The following is a 19,144-nucleotide window of genomic DNA, read 5'->3' on the forward strand; positions in this document are numbered from 1 at the left end:
ATAGAAGGTATTAGATGAATTTGATTGGATACCAACTTCGACTGAATCGATATCATGGCGGTGACTATTGCACCAATTTGATAAATTGTTTTGACTGGAAAATAGAGTACAACAGACTTACAATAACACATCATATCCCTTTATTCATAACGCGTACGTAGTTGCTAAACTGCAGTTGTTCTATATTTTTGATGCGCGTCTATTATATTAACTACAACTTTAGTATTATGCATCGATGCAAATGATGCATGCCCTTTGGCTTTTCACATTATTTTCTATAATTGGACATTTTTTTATAGGTTGTCAAAAATTCCAGTCTGATCTTTTTCCATTTGGTTAGTGATATATTAGGTCAGAAAAATGGGCAATACTATAAGTTTTAATTTCGTCAGTAGTACACTGTACAGTGTGGGGTATTTCCTGTGTTTCATTATGCCAAGACCATTCAAATTTGAAAAAATGAAGTAGAACTACAATTGTTGCCTCAAAAAGGAAAGAACGGAATTACATTTGAAATTTGTATTGAAAATTGTAATATAAATGTAACAATACATATAAATAAGGCCAAAGTCACCAAGTTGTGTTGGTCTATATTCTCAACTCCAATGTGTAAATCATTTAGAACCACTGTCTCAATCTCATATATATATATATATAGAGAGAGAGAGAGAAAGGTCTGAAAAATTCCCAACAATGTTAGAACTGTCAAATTTGCGTTTCAAATTTTTGGTAATTCCCTCCGCATAACTTGAACTTGTACCGCTGTGACATCTATGGCAATACCGCCTGCACAAAGTCCAGCGCCCTAGACCACTCGGCCAGCTAGGCTATATAAAAATATAGCTTTCGCTGGCCGGGTCATTCCTCCTCGTAGGATTAATCTAGGGCTGTGACTTAGTACACGATGTATGGTAGTACGGGACAGTTCATTTAGATGTTAGTATGTAGGATAGAGGATCAAATTAATGATGCATGTCACAACAAATCAATATTATACAAACGTCTTAGAATGTGACGACTCTATTCGCTACACTGCTCCATCGGATCAAATTGATACAGGGAAGATATATAATTGTATAAAAAGGTCTGTCGCTGTAAGTAACTGAAACACATCCAGAACAAAAAATCCAGAAATTTGGTGATTGCCTTAAGGAATATTGTGCCCCAGCAGGGCCTACATGCCACATTTTTTATGTACCATTCCTAAAATATCCGTGCCAATGGCGCAAGGGCATGGTCTGGATTGAACACTGTCTTATAATGCAGGTAATTCAAATATGAAAGAAAACTTGGTTCTGTAGTTTTGCAGATAGGTATTTGGATACTAACTGTTTGTCTTATTTCAGAACAGCCATTTTAAAATGTGGGCTAACCCATGGCCTGGGGGAATGAACCCCATGATGCACCAAGCTGCCTTCCAAGGTGTTCCACATGGACAAAGTAAGTCAGATGTTGTCACTTACAGTCAGTAGAATTAAGATGAGTACTAATGTTAGGTATTTAACAATGGCAAGGGCATAATCCTTACTGTTTTTAGCACTATTCCACTCATAGGAAAATTATCATTTGCAACTTTGTACAATAAATGTAGATTTCTTTATATGAATTGCGTGAATTGTTTTGTGTTTATTTTGTTGTCGTCTTTTTTAAACAATTGAAGAAACAAACCTACAATACAGCTTCCATGATTAAACAGACAACATCAAGTCGTTTTGAAAAAAAATACGGCTTACATGTACATGTTTCTTCTTTTGTTGAATTACATGTAAGAGGAAAGAGAAAGCTTTTTTTAGTTTACATAATTTCATTGATGAATATATGAAAAATTATTATAAGCAATCACTTAAAGAGTAATTTTTAATTTATTTCAATTACAGTTGACTGGGCTGAGCTGGCCAAGCAGTGGATCCAACACAAAGAAGTGGCAGACAATGCACCCCCACAATCAAACCATGAAGGTGTTGACCTGGGACAACCCCCTCCTCCCCCACCCCCCATGCCCCAGGGTGATGACATGGAGGTGGTGAATGAAGAGGAAAACTCCCAGGATTCAAATAGCAATAGTATGTATACAGGAGGGAATACAGATGCAGTATACAGTATGTATCTCACATCAATTTTTTTTCTGTTGTAAAATTGACTAAGCTCGTTTGTTTTATCATTGATTTTTTTGGGTTTTTTTTATGGGGTTTCATTTGGTTTTATCGATCTTTAGAAGGTGGATTCTGTGTTTAAAAATGCATGCCAAACAGGAGTGAAATAAAAACGAGTTGAGAAGTAACTATATTATAATTTTATATATAGAGGGACAGTTGTATTTAGTGTTGTGATGTACATATTTTTTTTCTCTTATTGCATAGTTTATCTTTTTAAAAAAAAGATAGCTTGTTTGCTTTACTGTCATTATTTATTGTATTGTTAAAAAATGGTAAAAGTGTAGATCATCATGTACTTAAGTTATATTATTATTAGATATATAGGAGTAATGTACTGAATGTTCCCTGTGTAAAAAGTTTTGATAATTTACACAGAAATTAATTCAGTAATTTCACTCTTAAACTTTCTACTGCCAAAACGTTACATGAATATCAATCTGCCGTTCTTGAAAATAAAAAAAATATATATATCGATTAGTAGAGAAAATCTATATAATAAATATGAAAGTCAATCGTGAAAAATATGATCACAAAGAATGCATTAAGATTTATCTTGTGCATGGAACATGTTCCACACAGTTGTTAAATCTATGCGTTTTTCAGCACTTGTGATCATATTTTGGTTATTCACTCTTTCGAAATAGTTATTAATTGTTTGGCAATTATTTTCTTGATTTTTATGTGGAACCACTAAATCAAGAATTCAATGATCAATTATTGATGACTCCCAAACCCTGAATTCAGGTATGCAATGAAATGTCTGTATTCCTCTACCCACGAAATAAATGGAACTACTACAGACAACAGTATTAGTCAGTTTTATTTTGAGTGCCATTTATTATTCCAGTAAAAAAGTCAGTCTTGGAGTACATGTACTGATTAGTCTGATATTTATAATGTTATCCAAACAAATATTGCATTAGAAAATAATACTAATTTATCCATTGCACTGTACTTAAAATTTACATGTGTAGAAAAAATTATCAAGCTTTTCTCTAATATTTGTTTTTATTTTCAGCATATCAAGGTCCTCCTACAGGATGGAACTGGAACATGCAGTGGAATGCCCAGGGATGGGGAGTGCAACATGGTGATAATAAGGTGAATAAATATGATAAGTTGGTATTTCATATGACGGAATACATACTAAAGTACATATATGAGGTTGTTGGCTTAAACTACTAATTAATATACAAGCAAGTCTCTTTAATGTATAGATCTTGCAAGACTTCCTTTATTTACTCTCTGACACTAATATGCAACTTGACTTAAGTGGATGATAAGCCAAAGAATAGAAAATATGTTGTATAAGCTATTAGTAAAATAGTGTAATGACACAAGACAAAATGATTGTGTCAACTTGATAGGCTTCATTACATATTTAAATAACCCACTAAAATATGGTTTTGTTGTCAGTACTGTTTCAGTTGTGTTATTGTTTGCATCAGTTGAGGGTCACATGATCCAGAGATATTTAAATCCTCATACAATAGAAGCTGTTCAAACATACAGAACAAATTGAAAATGTAAAGCCTTTTTTGTATTCTTTTTTTCTATTGAGATAAAACTGGAAACAAATTTTCTTTAATTTTTATATTTTTATAGGATAGCATATTAAATTCAAAAGATTAAATAATTTAAATAATTAATTTTTCAGGAAATTTTCAAAGATTTATAAAACTCAAATGGAGTTCAAATTCAGAGCTGGTTGTTGTTTTTATGTTTGTCCTAACTGTTCAGGGTCATATTAAGCTGCATTATTTATTGTCATAAAAATTTGATCAACTCTAGCTATGTTAGTAATTGATTGATTGTACTTAAATTATTTACATTTGGATCACAGGAAAGTTAACTTTATTTGTAGAGTAAAAATCCCCCACCCCATTCTGTTATCCCTCCTACATAATTGGGGAGACTCCAACAAAAACAATTAGTCTAGTCAATCTAGCAAAATTTGCCCATGATCTAAACAAATTGCAACAGAAGATACTTAATTTCTAAGCTATAGCATTATGACCATATTTAGAAAAAAGTCTTAACTAAATCTAACTTGTGGAAACCTCAAAATAAGCATTTCAAATTTCCTCTGGAAAATGTCAATGGAAAGGGGATATAACTCTGTTAAAGTGGCAGAAATAACAAAGCAATTTGGTACAAAATTGTAATTATGGTTTTAACATGTTAAAAAAGGGAGAGGGAAATGATAAAGAACTCGTTTCTTTTTTATTTCGTCTCCATGTACATTTCAATAGGAAATGTATATTTTGAGGTTAGATTTTGTTCGACTTCTTTTCTATGTTGGTATGGGTAAATTTTATCGAAACATTTTCTGTTGCAATTTAATTATGTTTAAGATTTATTTTGACTAAATGAAAAAAAATTAGAATCTCCTATAAAAAATATAAAATAATTAGTATATTTTCTGCAAAAAACAATACCTAACAACTTTTAAGTAAAATGCACCCACACAAGACTATGTCAGTGGGGGAAAATATTGCATGAACTTCTCAAAAGAATTCTCCGGGAATGCCATACCTGTGTTCAAATAAGAATTCTTATATGCCTTTTGTATCAAAATAGTAAAATATTTTGATATTGATTAAAATGATTCATTATATTTAGCAGGAGGGAAGTACATTTGAATACAGTAACTATGGTAACCAGTATGATTACAGTAATGGTGGACAATATTATGACCAGGTTTGTTAGATTCATGTTTACTATCACTTGATGTCATTTTCTAAAGTAATAAATTACATGTACTTGGGCAATATTTCAATGTGAACATCTAAAGTTGGAGAACTCTCTTGTCAACTGTTTCCTTCCCATGCAAGTACAGCAACATGAAAAGAAATTCTTATCCTGTTTTTTTAACTTTACAAACAATTCATTACTGCAAAACAGAATTTTTTTCCAAAAATGAAAATAACTTGTATTTTGTATGATTGAAAACTTGCATTGTGGAAGTTTTAACAAATAATTCAAATGGGATTGTATTTTTCAAAATCTTAGTTTTAACTAAAATGACATAATGGTTTCTGAATTTACAGTATTTAAATTTTATGGTAAGGTATTATGAGTAGCTTGAAATATTGACTTATCATTATCAGCACAATTTAATAACTAGACATTTAGTGTTCTTTTAATGATAACCTCTTTTTTCCACAGAATGAACAAGGAGATTATAACAACCAGTACTGGAATGATGAAAACCAAGATGATCCACAGTTTCAGCATCATGGACGTAGAGATCGGGGACGGAGAGACAGAGATAGATTTAGGCATAATGAGGATAGCAATGCTTCTGAGGATTCTGGAATTGGTTTGTTATCTAAGTTTAGAGTCAGAATCTGTTTTAAGTAACTATAGTGGAAAAGAATTCAATACAAAAATTATAGAACATGTACTTGCTAAGTCAATACTTTGAGAGATTCTAAGAAAGGATCTACAGTAGTATATATATTCAAATACAGAAGTGTAAAAGTTGTCAAATGTGTTTAAGGTCACAAAATAGAAAATGGCCCGAAGACAATAAAAATTGATTTCCAGATTCTTGCATGTCATACATATTAAGCAAATGACTTGGTACAAATCAATAATTGAAACAATGTTTGGTTAAACTGGAAAGGAAAATGGGAAAGTTCTTAACTGTACTCGACATCACATACATAACATATCGTTCAAGTTTGAAATAAAGTTGGTGTAGAGTTTAATTGACACTTACCGATATTTAAAATGTGTTAAATAACTTGCTCATTCATAGCACAAAACAACTTCTCCTTAAAATATGAATTGTTCAAATCCAATGACATATTAAATCATGATCACAATGTTTACATTGTCAAATTGGCCATGATTTTGTTACCAAGATGATTTTCGATTGTTGGTAGTGATGATAACAAAGATTTATCGCCTTATTTTGTGTTAAAAATTCTTCACAAGGTTATCATTCCTACTAAATAACTGTTTATTTTTTAAATTTGTGAGAAATTACATTTTTGTCAACATAGAAATTAAAAAATACTATTATCAGTATTTTGTCAACAATCAGCACTTAGCAACTAAAATGACGAATTTCTGATTAGGAATTATAAAAATCTTTATGATTCTGCATATCAATCGTTAGTACTGATGTTTGGTTTTTTATAAACTGAGAAACACATTACAACTAAAATGAAAGACAAAGAACAGCTGAAGAAAATTATGATTAAATTGAAAATGGGCTTGAACTGACAGTGAGTATAGATATATATAGATTACGATCACTAGAAACTTGTTCAGTTTACAATTTACAATGTTGTTAGTATAACATATGTGAACTTTACATTTAAGTTTTCTTTCACATCTACTTAGATGCAGCTAAGAGGAAAACTCTGCCAGCATGGATTAGAGAAGGCTTGGAGAAAATGGAGGCAGAAAAGCAAAGAAAAATGCATAAAGAACAAATGGAAAAGGAGAGGGAAGAACAGGATAGACTGAGAATGGAAAGAGAAAAGGCAGCTAAGGAGGCCATTATGGCACAAAAAGAGGGTAACGACTCAGAACCTTCATTGCCCAAGAAAAGTCGCTTTGTAAGTTTGTCTCTTTTGAGTCTTTTCGTTTTGAATTCCTTCATTTCTTGTCTGAGCTATTCTATTGCAGGTTGATTCTTTGATTTTAAGTGGTTTATTATTGAGGTGTTGATCAAAGTGGTTTAGATGTCCTAAAAGACCTTCTCTTTATCATTGGAATATAGGAATTGCATAACCAGATGACAAAAGAGTGTTTCAACCTTCTATTTCCTTTTGTGCCTACGATTTTTGGACCGATACAAATATAATTTCCAAAGGGGAAGGGCTCCTAAGATATTAAGAAATTAAGGTCGGCCTGAAAGAAAGTAACAGTATACCAGTGTAGTTCTTTCCTTCACACACTTGTACATTCATTTGTTTTTTGTTTTGTTGCAACTTTCTTCAGTAAGCACCTTTGTTTCTTCCTTTACATTCGTGGTAAGTTTTAAACCCTTTTTCACTCAATATTTTGTTTTGTAGGAATCTGATGATGAAGGAAGTGAGAGATCAAGGTCACCTAGTAAAAGTAGGTCACCTGAACCTATTTCTGTCAGAAAACGCAGTCCTTCTCCAGAGGAGTTCAAAACAGAAGAGGAGAAACAGATGGAAATGGTATTTTAAGTTATGATTATACAAATGAAACAAAGATGTATTTTAGAAAAATGATAAAAATATCAACCATAACCTAAAAACTGTTCTGACATCCTTTTTGAAAAAGATAGCTGTGCTACTTTGGCATCAAGCCAAGGGTTGGCGCAATTATTTCATATTATATAGATGGCAGTGATTTACCAATTGTTCCCAGTGTAATTTTTTTGTTTTGATGATTCACACTGTGAAATAAATTCAGTAATTTTACTCTCGTGCTTTCTCCCTCCAAAACGTCACAACACGATTATCAATCCGCCGTTCACAAAATTTTAAAATGTGAGTATAGATATATACTGTGTTGAAAATAACAATGAATAATGGAGGAAATCTATATAATAAATAGGATAATCAATTGGTTATTAGTGAATAACCAAAATCTGATCACTTGTGCTAAGAACACATTAAGATCTAACTTGTGCGCGGAACAAGTTCTGCATACACATTAAATATAGGCATTCTTTGGCACTCTTGATCATATTTTGGTTATTCACTCTTTCGAATTAAATATCCTTTTAATACTACATTACAATTGAAAGATTTAAAGTCTTACTTATTCTTGTCGTGTGATAATAAACCACTTCACAGCTGCAATATGTACATTTATTATACTCTTCTCGTTAAAAAGCAATAAAAAAATTTTAGATTCAGCTCAGTTACTCCTAATTTGGTAGAGGATTTATAAAAAAACACAACAAATGAAAACATTCACATCTACATAGAAAAACTAGTGGTTTCCACTAATTCCTACATGGGGTCCAATTTTAGTTCATCAGTATGTTAACTGGCAAGTTTAAAAAAATAATTAAGACTTAATTAGTAGTCTTTGTTGGATTCATGCAAAGTCTGTAATATGTGATACACCCCAAAAAGGCTACACATTTTTTTATATACATTAAGTTGCTCTATAGGTTTATATGATAAAATGTATAATTATTCATTCCAATCTGTCTGCTCTTAGGAGATAGTGGACATTGAAAATCCAACAGTTTCTATTGTATTTAAGTGTTATTTACAGAGTTATCTCCCTTGATTTTGAATTCTACAGTGCAGTCTATATAATTTTTATCTCCTAAGGACAAGGGTTATATGAAAAGCTATATGTTAATTTCTTTTTACGTATATGTTTTAAACAAAATATCACAAATAAAAATATGTAGGCTTTCCAACCATGAATCACATGATTCTTATCTGGAGTGTTTCTTATTATGTTACAAATGTACAAGTCATTACGATTAGGGACAATATCTTTCATTCATGAAATAGCCTTGTCATTTATGTATTTTCAGATGATGAGAGTCAAAAAGATGTTAACAGAAGTGCTATTAGAAGTGACAAACACAGAAATCACTGATATTGTTAAGGAGGTGTACAATAAAGCTAAATCTAAGGCTGCTAAAGGTACACTTTACATGTGTAATGTGGACTCCACATGTAAAACTATTGTAAAAGTGATCAATGTTCAAAATGATATCAAAATGAATATTTTGTGCAATACAAGTACTGGTACATGTTTTTTACAGTTTAGGTAAAAGATATAAATTAATAGGTGTTTGGCAAAAGATATCTTGTGAGTTCAAAACATGTTTCTTTTCTTTTACACACAATGTGAAATGGGAACTTACAAATTTTTGTCTCTAATTTGAAGAGCATGGTCAGAAAACGACCTACTTAAAATTTGTTTTCCTTATTAACTTGGCAATTGAAAGAGAAGTGATCCAAATTTCTGAATTCATACTGTCAAAAATGTACTTTATTGTCATCTGAAAAAGGAATGTTGTATATCTTGTCAAACAGGTAAACTATTATATCTTGTATCATAAAGACTTGGTCAGAGACGTCTGAATATCTTATCTATTTGGATAAGAAAACTTATCTTTCATTCCTATTTCTACAGATTTTATAACTTAATTGTTGTGCATGTTTATTTATATGTATATTAATCAGGCTTTGTATTGTAGCCAGTTTGGAGAGAAGAGATATGTTTGATTTTCAGTGATTTTCTACTTTCACTTTCACATTGGAGACTAATTATATTTCTCTATTAATATAAAAGCTCCAGCTAAGCAGCTTGCCAAGTCCACTGCTTTAGCATCTATTACGGGTCTTGGTAAGTAAATTTTTTAATTTTAGCTAACAAAATAGGTCAGTACACAGCAGATACAAGAGATGAGAATTCTTCGATATTCGAAGAGTTAAAACAAGTATTAACACAATCCTTCTGAAAACTGAGATTGTGGCTCAATCATTATACCTTTAGCAAATTCTAAATTTTTTGATACACAAAGGATCAGAATCTGCCTGAAAATTGAGTTTGCAGCTCAGTGAATACACCTTGAAAAGGTAAAAAAATTGTCAACATTTATAGGTAGAAAAACTTATGAATTTGGCTTTTTGTTGTACAAAGAATGTCTGAGGTAAAAAAGAACAATAATATATTAGACTAACATTTCAACTTACAAAAATCAAGAAGTAGGCCCTACATGCTTACATGATTTTTTTTTGTCTAGTATTTTGAAGAAAAACATTTTAGAATTGAAACCAACCTAATAAAATCCAAGTTTATATATGAACATAGAAATGATCAAATGATATTGAGAAAGCATGATTATGTCTGTTAAGTTTGTCTATATTCCACACATTTTGTGAACTTACCAATTCAATGACTTTCTGATTTTGTTTTAGGACTTGGATATGGTTCAGATAGTGAAGATGAAGATGAGGAAGAAAATGTTGATGATTATGATAATGGTGTTGATAGAGACTCAGATGAAGAATTAGAGGAAACGATACGACGAAAGAAAAAAGAATTTGCTGAGAAAATGAAAAATCAAGCTATATATGAGGATGATGAAATAGGTAAATGCATATATTGATAAGTAGAATTATTTTATCAGTTGATGTCCTGATTTTTAGTTACACTGAAGACTTTGTATTGAAAGTGGTAGGAGTTCAGTTTTAATGGACACTTTCACAATAACTGCAGAACCCTTATTCGGTTGGAATTTGCAGTGTCACAGTATTCATTTGATTGTTTGATGCCCATCAAACACAAGGCAAAGAGCTGTTTCTACTACAAAAAAAAAAATCCACAGTAATTGTGAAAGGGTCTATTGCCATAATTATTTTGAGTATCTATAACTATAATTTTTGAGATAGCATGTGAAATATATTTCTTAGCTTTTTTACATTTGTATCAGAGTCAAACGTACATTTTACATAAGTTACTAGTTGCTTATATACCCATATAGATTTTCTAAAAGATTTACTAGTCCCCTACAGGCAAATTTTGCCGAAGGGTGCTTTAGGCTTGTACTCTGTCTGTATTCACACATTTTTTAGGTCATTCTTGCTGATATACATTTGTTATTATGTACATTTTTTACATTGACAAGTTACAGATCAAAGATCAATTTTTTTTCTGGTCCATTAATTTGTGGCTGAGTTATGGCCCTTGGACTTAGAAAGTTAATGCATAGTCATGTACAAATTACGCATGGTTTGCATTCTGTTCTCTTCAACAGAAATTTCTTCTGGGAGGGGATTTTATTTTGCCTTCCGATACTCTCAGAATGCCCGTTTAATCTACATGTATAACTATATTTCTTTTATTTCAGAACCAGAGACTCCTGCATATTTAAAAAATCCCATCACTGAAAAAAGCAATAACCCATTTGAAAGCAAATATAGTCAAATTCCTGGTTTAGATGTGCAAGTTAAGGAGGAAAAAGAGACTCCAAAAACAAGTGATAAATCTAAAAAATCCAAAGGGATATTGGGGGACAATAAGTCTAAAAAAGGAAATAAGGGGAAAGGGTCTGAGGAAAGTTCTAGTTCAGATAGCACAACCAGTTCAAGTTCTTCAGACTCTTCTAGTTCAGATAGTTCTTCCAGTTCAAGTTCAAGCTCATCGAGCTCTGACTCAGAATCAGAATCTGAGAGCAGTTCAAATGCCAAAAAAAAGAAAGCTAGGAAAGTTGAAATGGTGCGAAGGACTTCTAGCAAAGAGGAGAAACGCAGAGAAAAAGTAAAACATCAAAGTAAAGAGTATTATGAAGAGTCCTCAAGTAAATCCTCCAAAAAGAAAGAAAATGAATCACGGACTAGAAGCAGGGAAGGGGGTAGGTCCCATAGTAGGGAAAGGGAGCACAAGCGGCATAGAAGTCGCAGCTACAGTAGGGAAAAGGAAAATCATAGATCACATGACAAAGATCGTCGTAGGTCACATGATAGTGATTTTAGGAAAAGTCATTCTAGTTACCATGACGATGAGGACTACAAAAGAGAAAAACAAAGGCATAGAGACCGTAGCTATAGTAGGGAAAGGGATAGGGGCAAAGATAGGTCTAAAAACTCACGCAAATCTGAGAGGCATAGTAAATCTAAAAAACGTAAGAGGTCTCGATCATACTCTGAAGATAGCTATGAAAGTCATAGTAAGCATAAAAAGTCCACAAGGAGTCGTAGGAGTTCATCAGATGAGTACAGGTCAAGAAGGAAGGAAGATCGTAGTGGTAAGAAGTCCAGTCGAAAACGAAGGTCCAGATCAAGGTGGGAACTCTTTTTCCTAAACTAAATTCAGATATTTAAGTAAATCTATGTCTGTTTGATAAATTTATTCATGATGTTTTTGAAGACCATTTGAAATCTTACAATTTTATTATGTGTACTTCTATGAGGTTTGTCTTTTATGTATGCTAAATTTTGAAGATTTTTCTTTGAAGTAAATTAAATTAAATTGTTTTTTCTGATGGATGAATGGACTGAATTGGTCCATCTGTTGTAGTTTACTTCTCTCACAGACATGCCATCTGTTTTCCTAGAAATTTTGTCTTGGACTTTGTATGTTCTTGTTCAAATAAGTTCACTTATTTTAAATTCAATTATAGTTATAATTAAGTTTTAATGTTTTTTTTTTGTATGCTTCAAATGTAACCAGCTTTCTGTAGCAGTTTTTATTTACAGACCTGACTAACTATTTCATTTCTTTTTTTATACTGTTGATTTCCATTAGATTTTGCCAGTTGTGATCTGTTATTCTAAAACCACTGCTGTGATTACCTTTTCAAACTCTATTTTTCCCTCTTCCAGGTCATAGCTGACGGTTTTGTAGATGATGAAAGCACAATGGACTTAATGAGTTGCCAGAATTTTTACCATGTCAAATAAACAGTTAATATATTGCCTTGTGGATTGGATCAACCAAATGACAAAGTTTATTATTGTTATAATGCTTTTTTTTTTAGAATAAATTGTAAGCTGACAGGAAATGAACTACAACTGTTTGAATCCATATAGCTATCATTCTTTTGTTTTATAGATTTGATTTTGTTCCTGCTTTTTAGCAGAATTCCATTTTCAATTTTTTTTTATCAGTGTTAAATTTTGCTGTAACATTTCTTTTTTACCCAATGTTTACCTCCAATTTCACCAATTTCTAATTTTCTATTGGCTTTGTTAAATCATGTCTGATTTTATCAGGAACACATAGACAATCTAACAATATAAAGTACAAAAAAGAAAGGTTATGCTATTATGTATGGTGAAATTCTTTTTTGCATCATTCACAGAAAAGAAAATCGAACTACTTGTAGGTTTGTATTTATGTTTCCTTTATGGCAGATCCCTGTAAGTCATCATAATATCACTTGTCCATTTTTCTTAAATTCAGTTTAGTTGGTTTTGTAGAAGTTAATCATCAGAATTCAGTTCAATGTTCATTCGTTAAAGGAGTAAATACACAAGGCGTTTTCGAAGTACATATTAATATATAAATCTTAAGTCTTAGGTACATGTATATACAGGTAAGCATTTATGTGGAGCTATAAAGACTAGGTTTGGATTCAAATGGTTGTAGTTATGTTTGCTGTCAGTTCCTCATACAAATGATATACATTTTCTTGCTCTTTAAGTGACTCATCTTGCTCCAGTTTTATGATTTAATCTAAACTACTATCAGTTGTGTAATGTATTATGATATAAAGTTGTCTGTCCGTCCATAAATCAACAGTTCACCATACTTTGAATTACAAACCTGTAATCAAGTTTTCGCATTGAACACTCTAAGCTTACACTTTATTTGCTATTGAATAGCCTGTTTACATTTTAGTTTTCATTCAGTTCAAGAGTTGTGGGACTTTCTAAGATAACCAAAAACTAATTTTTCTAGTGTTGCACTGCTTCTCCTAATTAGTGACTTGATTCAGATTTGATACAGTTCTCTTTGTGTGGAGTTCTGGGACTTTGTATCCACCAATGAATGTTAGTCTGTTTGGTATACTTCTGTCTGTGTGCCATGTAAAAACTAAGAAACGTTGTAGGCTTGGATACAAGTTTCCTATGATATTTTATTGGTTTATTTTTCAGTTTTTTCAAGTTATGGGATTTAAATGTCCAAAACAGAACTTTTGTGACAAAGTTGAGGAGTATTTAGGAGTCACTTTGTCCACATATTTTGTTAGCAAAAGATCAAAACAACTGAATACGTTTGAAATTTTAGAAGAAGGTTAGACATCATATGTAGATATATGTATAAATGAAGATCATTATTGTCTGGTGCCAGCAAGTGGGGATAACTCAACTTGAGAAGTTAAAGTTTCTTTAAAAAATGAGATTTGATGAAACATGTTCTGAAATAACCCACCACATTGACACATAACATGACTTTTTTGTACCATAATAATCAGAAAAGTTGTATGGTAAAATGAGTGGTGTTTTTTTTTTCATTTAGATGCAAAGCAAAGGATGGTATTGTGATTTGTGATTTGATACATGTAGCTCTGCAGTGTTTAAGATTTTTTTTTCATTCTTGCAAAGACTTTTACTTTAAAACTTATAATGTAAATACACCTTCTAAACTGATCAACATGATAAAATATTGAAGAAGTTTATAAATTTTGCATTTGTGGGAGAAAGAAGATAATTGACCATTGTTGCCATGGTTGTATAATGGGATGTTTCTGTTGTCATCTGTGTGGACACCTGATTTTTGTATGATATCCTAAATATTGGTTGATCATTATAAAGTTTTGAATTGAGAATACTATTGTAGGGAAGAAAAAGTGTCCCTAAATCACCCTTGAATTTCTTTACATATAAGGTGTGTACATGTACAAGATAATGTTTGCTGAGGTTGTTAAATGGTATAAGAATGGGCGATTTATGTGGTATGATTGCCAATGAGGCAGTTATCCACCAAAAGCCAAGCAACGAACAAGTAAAAACTACAGGTTAACACAGTCTTCAATGATGGAAAAACTTGTACCATAAAGCAAACTGTGAAAGGCCCCATACTGAAGTGAAACTAACTATTAAAAGACGAAAATCAACCTAGTCTTTGGACAAAACGAATAACAGTGAACAAAAAAAAAAACAGTGACAGTTCATTAGAAAACGCTGGAAAATTTGTATATTCCTAAGCTTGTCTAGTGATGTCAAGGTTGCAGTAGCAAGCGATTGTAGAAAAATGGAGTTTGAACCTACAGATTCTTGTTCAGATTAAATTAAGACGTATTTGGTGATGATACCAGTGTTTATTAGATTCATCTCCTGCAATAAGGAGTAATGTGTTATATTTTATTGAGGGAATGAGTAGAAGCAACCCCCCCCCCACAAAAAAAATGCATATTTAATATTGGGAGCGGGCACCTGTGGCGGGGTTAAATATGTTTGTGAGCGCTCAACCCTCCTACTTACCTGGGACAGTGGTAGGAAAATAAAACAATAACACGAACTATAAAAGTCTGAATTCGGATTGAACCCCCGAGATAGATAAAAAATACGAACACTTTAATAAATAGAACAAACAACAAGCTCTATCGATCTCAAATGTATATTTTTAGAAGATAATCGATATCTATTCTTATGCAAACCTCAATTATGCATCTGCTCGGCGAAATTTTTTCAAAAGCAGGTATCTAGAAGGCTTAACACTAAGTCAAATATGTTTTTCTCAATTAGGTTATAGCATACACCATGAAAAACAATGATACTTCATCGGGACATTCAAGCTACTTATCCTGGCATTGATGAAGCATAATTTGTGCATGATACTGTTCTTATAGGCCTTTCAAAGTTAATTTCACAGTTCATGGAACATTTTTCATGAAACATTTCTTTTTGCGTTTTAATTGTCCTTAAAATGGGAGTACTTATCATAATGTTCATAGATGAAATTCTTTTTCGTTTGTTTTTCTTTTGTTGATAATGCAATTATGAGGCACCGTCAAAATCAGACGAGGGGAACTATGCAATTAACTTTGGAAGGTCTTAGTTATAGGAAACTTAATACTCCCATTGAAAAAAAAAATGATAATCCGTTTTATATTTCCTTGCGTACATATGTACTGGTAAAATACACTCTTGCATAAATACTAGAAAAAAATGGTTCTAACTAAACACACACTGCACTTGACGAAAATATCCGGTCATCTATCAAATACAGTTTTGACTTCTCGCCATTGATCGGCCAGTTTCCGATGAGAATATTGCCATTCCAATCAGTTGTTATACTATATGGCATCTCGATCGCCAGTTCGTTGGCTGACACTGCTTTCAAAAGCATACCATTCCTATCGAGAATGTGTAAAAGACTATTGCTGTAATCGCAGACGACGACATTTCCGGTAGCGACTGAAGTTACACCAGTAGGATCAAAAGGCTTTTCTAATGTTAATGATATATCACCGGTATAAATATGATTCAATGCACCATCTGTGGAACACATGATAATCCTACCGTCAGTTTGTCCAGTAGAGTCAATTGCTAAAATGTCTCCTGTTTTCTTATTGACCGAACAACGTAGTGGAAATGTGAAAATGGCCATGTCATTTTTGTCTCTTTCTATTTCAAACAAGATGGTTCCCGGGGGTCGGATTTCAACAAGTTTTCTAACGCTATTTTTGTCGACCCAAAGACTGCGTTTTTCTGACAACCCTAAAAGTACTGTTTCCTTCGGGGTTACGTAAACGCAAGTCGGCAACAATGACTGGAATCCTTTGGAACTCAGCTTTTTACCTTGTGGAGTAACAACTGAAAGGCTATTGTCTTCTAGACAAGAAATCCAAAGAGAGTCTTCGCCTTTAAAAACAGAAAAGTCTATGAATTTAGTATTAATTTTAGCAATTGTTTGAAGACTTCCGTCATTTGTTTTCCTTACAAGATGAATACACTGCGTGCGTATATCGCCAATCCAAAATAATTCAGGGCTTATCGCACTTATTGAGGTTATTTTCACCAGTTCTGTAGGATAAAGAGATAATTTTGATGCTGATTCAATCTCATCCTCCTCGTGTGTCAGGAAATCGAATGCCCCATCAACCGTGTCATCTATTGAGACAGTGTCCGCGTGGTCATAATCTGTAGTTGGCGATTGTTCGTCGCTACTTTGCACGGACGTGGCTTTTCTATTTCCTATCGAGAATGATCCTAGAGGTGAAGGAAAGTTCGACAAAATATCTGGGCCAGGGGCATACTGAATATCGTTCACTGAAGGGAGTGTTAATGACTCCCATTCTTTAACGCTTTTATCCACGCCCAAAACCAGCAATTGTGTATTATCTGATGATGCTAAGCATACCAGTCGTTGTTTTTCCTGTTGTAGCCTTTTTAATTGTGACTGAAGTATGGGTTGAAATTTTGAGAGTTTTGTCTGCTCAGTGATAGAAAAATCGTCCAGTTCATGGAGTAGGGCATTGGTCCATCCATCTATCTGGTTTTTTAGGTAAGCTTGTCTACTCAATATTTCTTCTTTAGTCTTCTTTGATTTCGTAGTATGTCTAGCTTGCAATATCCCCACTTTTGCCTGTAAATCATTCATGTGAGGCATATGTATGTTATCAATTTCCGAGATCTTTGACTGAATCTGGTTCTTCTTCTGTTGATTGACATTTTCGAGTTTCTCAAATGAGTGCCCATTATGCTTGGAAGCAATACAAGCAACACACACTAATTCCGAGCACTGAGCGCAGAAAAGAGAAATTGTACCTTTCCCCTCACAAGAACACATTAAATTAGAATTGATTGCTTCCTCCTTATGGCTAGTTTCTAATGTTTCAATACTTGTAAAGCTATGCGATTTGAAAAACGATTTTCTACCGTGAACTTTCTTGCAGCCATCACACAGAATCTTTTTACATTTAACACAGTTCCATTTAGCACAGTTAGGCCTTGAACATTTTGAACAGGTCGAAACCACACTGGTTCTTCGTAGGTTAACCTGTCCAGAATTTTTGATGTCAGACATCTTCTCTGTAAAATTGTTCTAATGAAAATCCGATACGTGTTGTTCTTTATAACACAAGAATGCACAGGTCCTTCGTGTCATATTGGACTGTAATTATGAAAATGATTCGGACGTGTCGTCTTCCTCTTGATATGAGGCGCTTCAGGATGATTGAGACGTATAAACTTTCTACTTGACTCTTCTTTAAAAGTTTAATATTATTTAATGTGTAAATTCCCCCATTTAATGCCTCATTTTAGTAGTAAAAGTATATATCACGGATAACAAAAGATACGAGGAGACCGAAATTTAATCAAGTAAAAAGATACTTTTAAACAGCACAATGGCTTTTCATGGGTGACATACCACACCTTTGGATGGCTTGTAAATTTTTGATGTATTTTAATATATATATAAATAGGTACATGTATCTGTGTATATCACTGTCGTTAAAGAGAACTAATTCTACAACCCTTAACTAAGTAGGGGCTTTAGACTTAGTTTTCCTAATGCCCTGATTAATTTTAAACTTTGAAAGTTCATATAAATAATTATTTATGGACGGTTTGATATGAAACCATATTCGTACATAATTGGTATTTTAGTTAAAATGCAGTGGCAGATCCAGAGATTTGCAACGTAAGAGTAAACGAGGGCTTTTTTTGCTCAAGAAAAAAGTAAAAAAAATAAGCATTATTTAATTGTGATGATAAATATAATGCTAAATTGCTCGATTTTTTATTGAATGAAATATTGCCTTATAAGTATTTTACTCAATGCAGTGTCTTCGCGCACACAATTTGTGTACTCGGAGCCTCAGTGGCTCCACATACACAACAAAAATACTGCATTTTCATTGGGCAAGAACAGTTTGTTATATAAAATGACGATTTGATTAATAAACTGGATAATTAACAAAATTTCTGGTCTTGTAATATATGATTCTAAGTTTGAAGGTAATACACAAACTCTTTAATTATCATATTTTAGTAATCCTTTAGCTTTACATCGATATGCTCCCAAAATTGGACTTTCCTTAATATATATATATATATATATGAGAAATAAAAGTTTGCTGCTATGCATGCCATAAATATTTTGATCGCTGAGAATATCAGACTTATCGAACACATTCTTGCATCATCGGACTGCTGAATCTGGCTGTGGATGATTGTACCTTTATCGAAGACACACATTACCAAATGATTAGGAATCTGAACGAGAATGAGAACGGGGGTGTTTTTATCAAAAACTAGAAATGAATTAAATGTTGAAAAACAATTAAGAAAAGTCATATTATGGTAGTAAACCGTATTGATGTATAGCATAGTGCTGTACTAGTGTTTGACCAGGACCTAACAATAAATTATTTCCTGGTTAATTCCATCTGGAGAAATTGTTTGTATTTTTTTTTCATCCAAAAGCTTTCCCGAGACATATATGTATAAACGCCTCCCCTTCGATCTGGGCCTGAAAAAGTTTAATACAGTTCCAGAATACAGTAAAACTTATTATTCATGAATAAACCTGAAAGCTATCTAGACCAGACATAGACTTATTATAACCTT

The 19,144-nt window shown here is 32.6% G+C and overlaps 2 protein-coding genes across 8 annotated transcripts; one reads left to right on the top strand and one right to left on the bottom strand.

Moving 5' to 3' along the window:
- Nucleotides 1–12: 12 nt before the first annotated feature.
- On the top strand, nucleotides 13–13,245 carry LOC148614181 (uncharacterized). 7 transcript variants are annotated; one of them, XM_088588093.1, is made up of 13 exons: nucleotides 13–153; nucleotides 1,347–1,440; nucleotides 1,878–2,063; nucleotides 3,175–3,257; nucleotides 4,779–4,856; nucleotides 5,325–5,478; nucleotides 6,510–6,727; nucleotides 7,187–7,318; nucleotides 8,644–8,755; nucleotides 9,411–9,464; nucleotides 10,040–10,213; nucleotides 10,972–11,905; nucleotides 12,446–13,245. In XM_088588093.1, exons 2-13 carry the CDS (start codon nucleotides 1,362–1,364, stop codon nucleotides 12,450–12,452), a joined length of 2,211 nt encoding a protein of 736 aa, XP_088444219.1. In that variant the 5' UTR covers nucleotides 13–153; nucleotides 1,347–1,361; the 3' UTR covers nucleotides 12,453–13,245. The 7 variants fall into 7 exon arrangements, with proteins under 7 accessions (XP_088444219.1, XP_088444216.1, XP_088444212.1 ...); XM_088588090.1 differs by having other exon boundaries at nucleotides 1,878–2,099; nucleotides 12,446–12,933; XM_088588086.1 differs by lacking the exon at nucleotides 12,446–13,245 and having other exon boundaries at nucleotides 1,878–2,099; nucleotides 10,972–12,065.
- Nucleotides 13,246–15,649: 2,404 nt separating this feature from the next.
- On the bottom strand, nucleotides 15,650–17,720 carry LOC148614182 (uncharacterized). Its single transcript, XM_088588095.1, has one exon. It carries the CDS (start codon nucleotides 17,595–17,597, stop codon nucleotides 15,747–15,749), a length of 1,851 nt encoding a protein of 616 aa, XP_088444221.1. The 5' UTR covers nucleotides 17,598–17,720; the 3' UTR covers nucleotides 15,650–15,746.
- Between the last annotated feature and the right edge of the window lie 1,424 nt (nucleotides 17,721–19,144).

This window comes from Perna viridis, chromosome 6 (genome assembly GCF_037379345.1).
Source record: "Perna viridis isolate PV_CMFRI_1.1 ecotype Kerala chromosome 6, ASM3737934v1, whole genome shotgun sequence".
Lineage (NCBI taxonomy): Eukaryota > Metazoa > Mollusca > Bivalvia > Mytilida > Mytilidae > Perna > Perna viridis.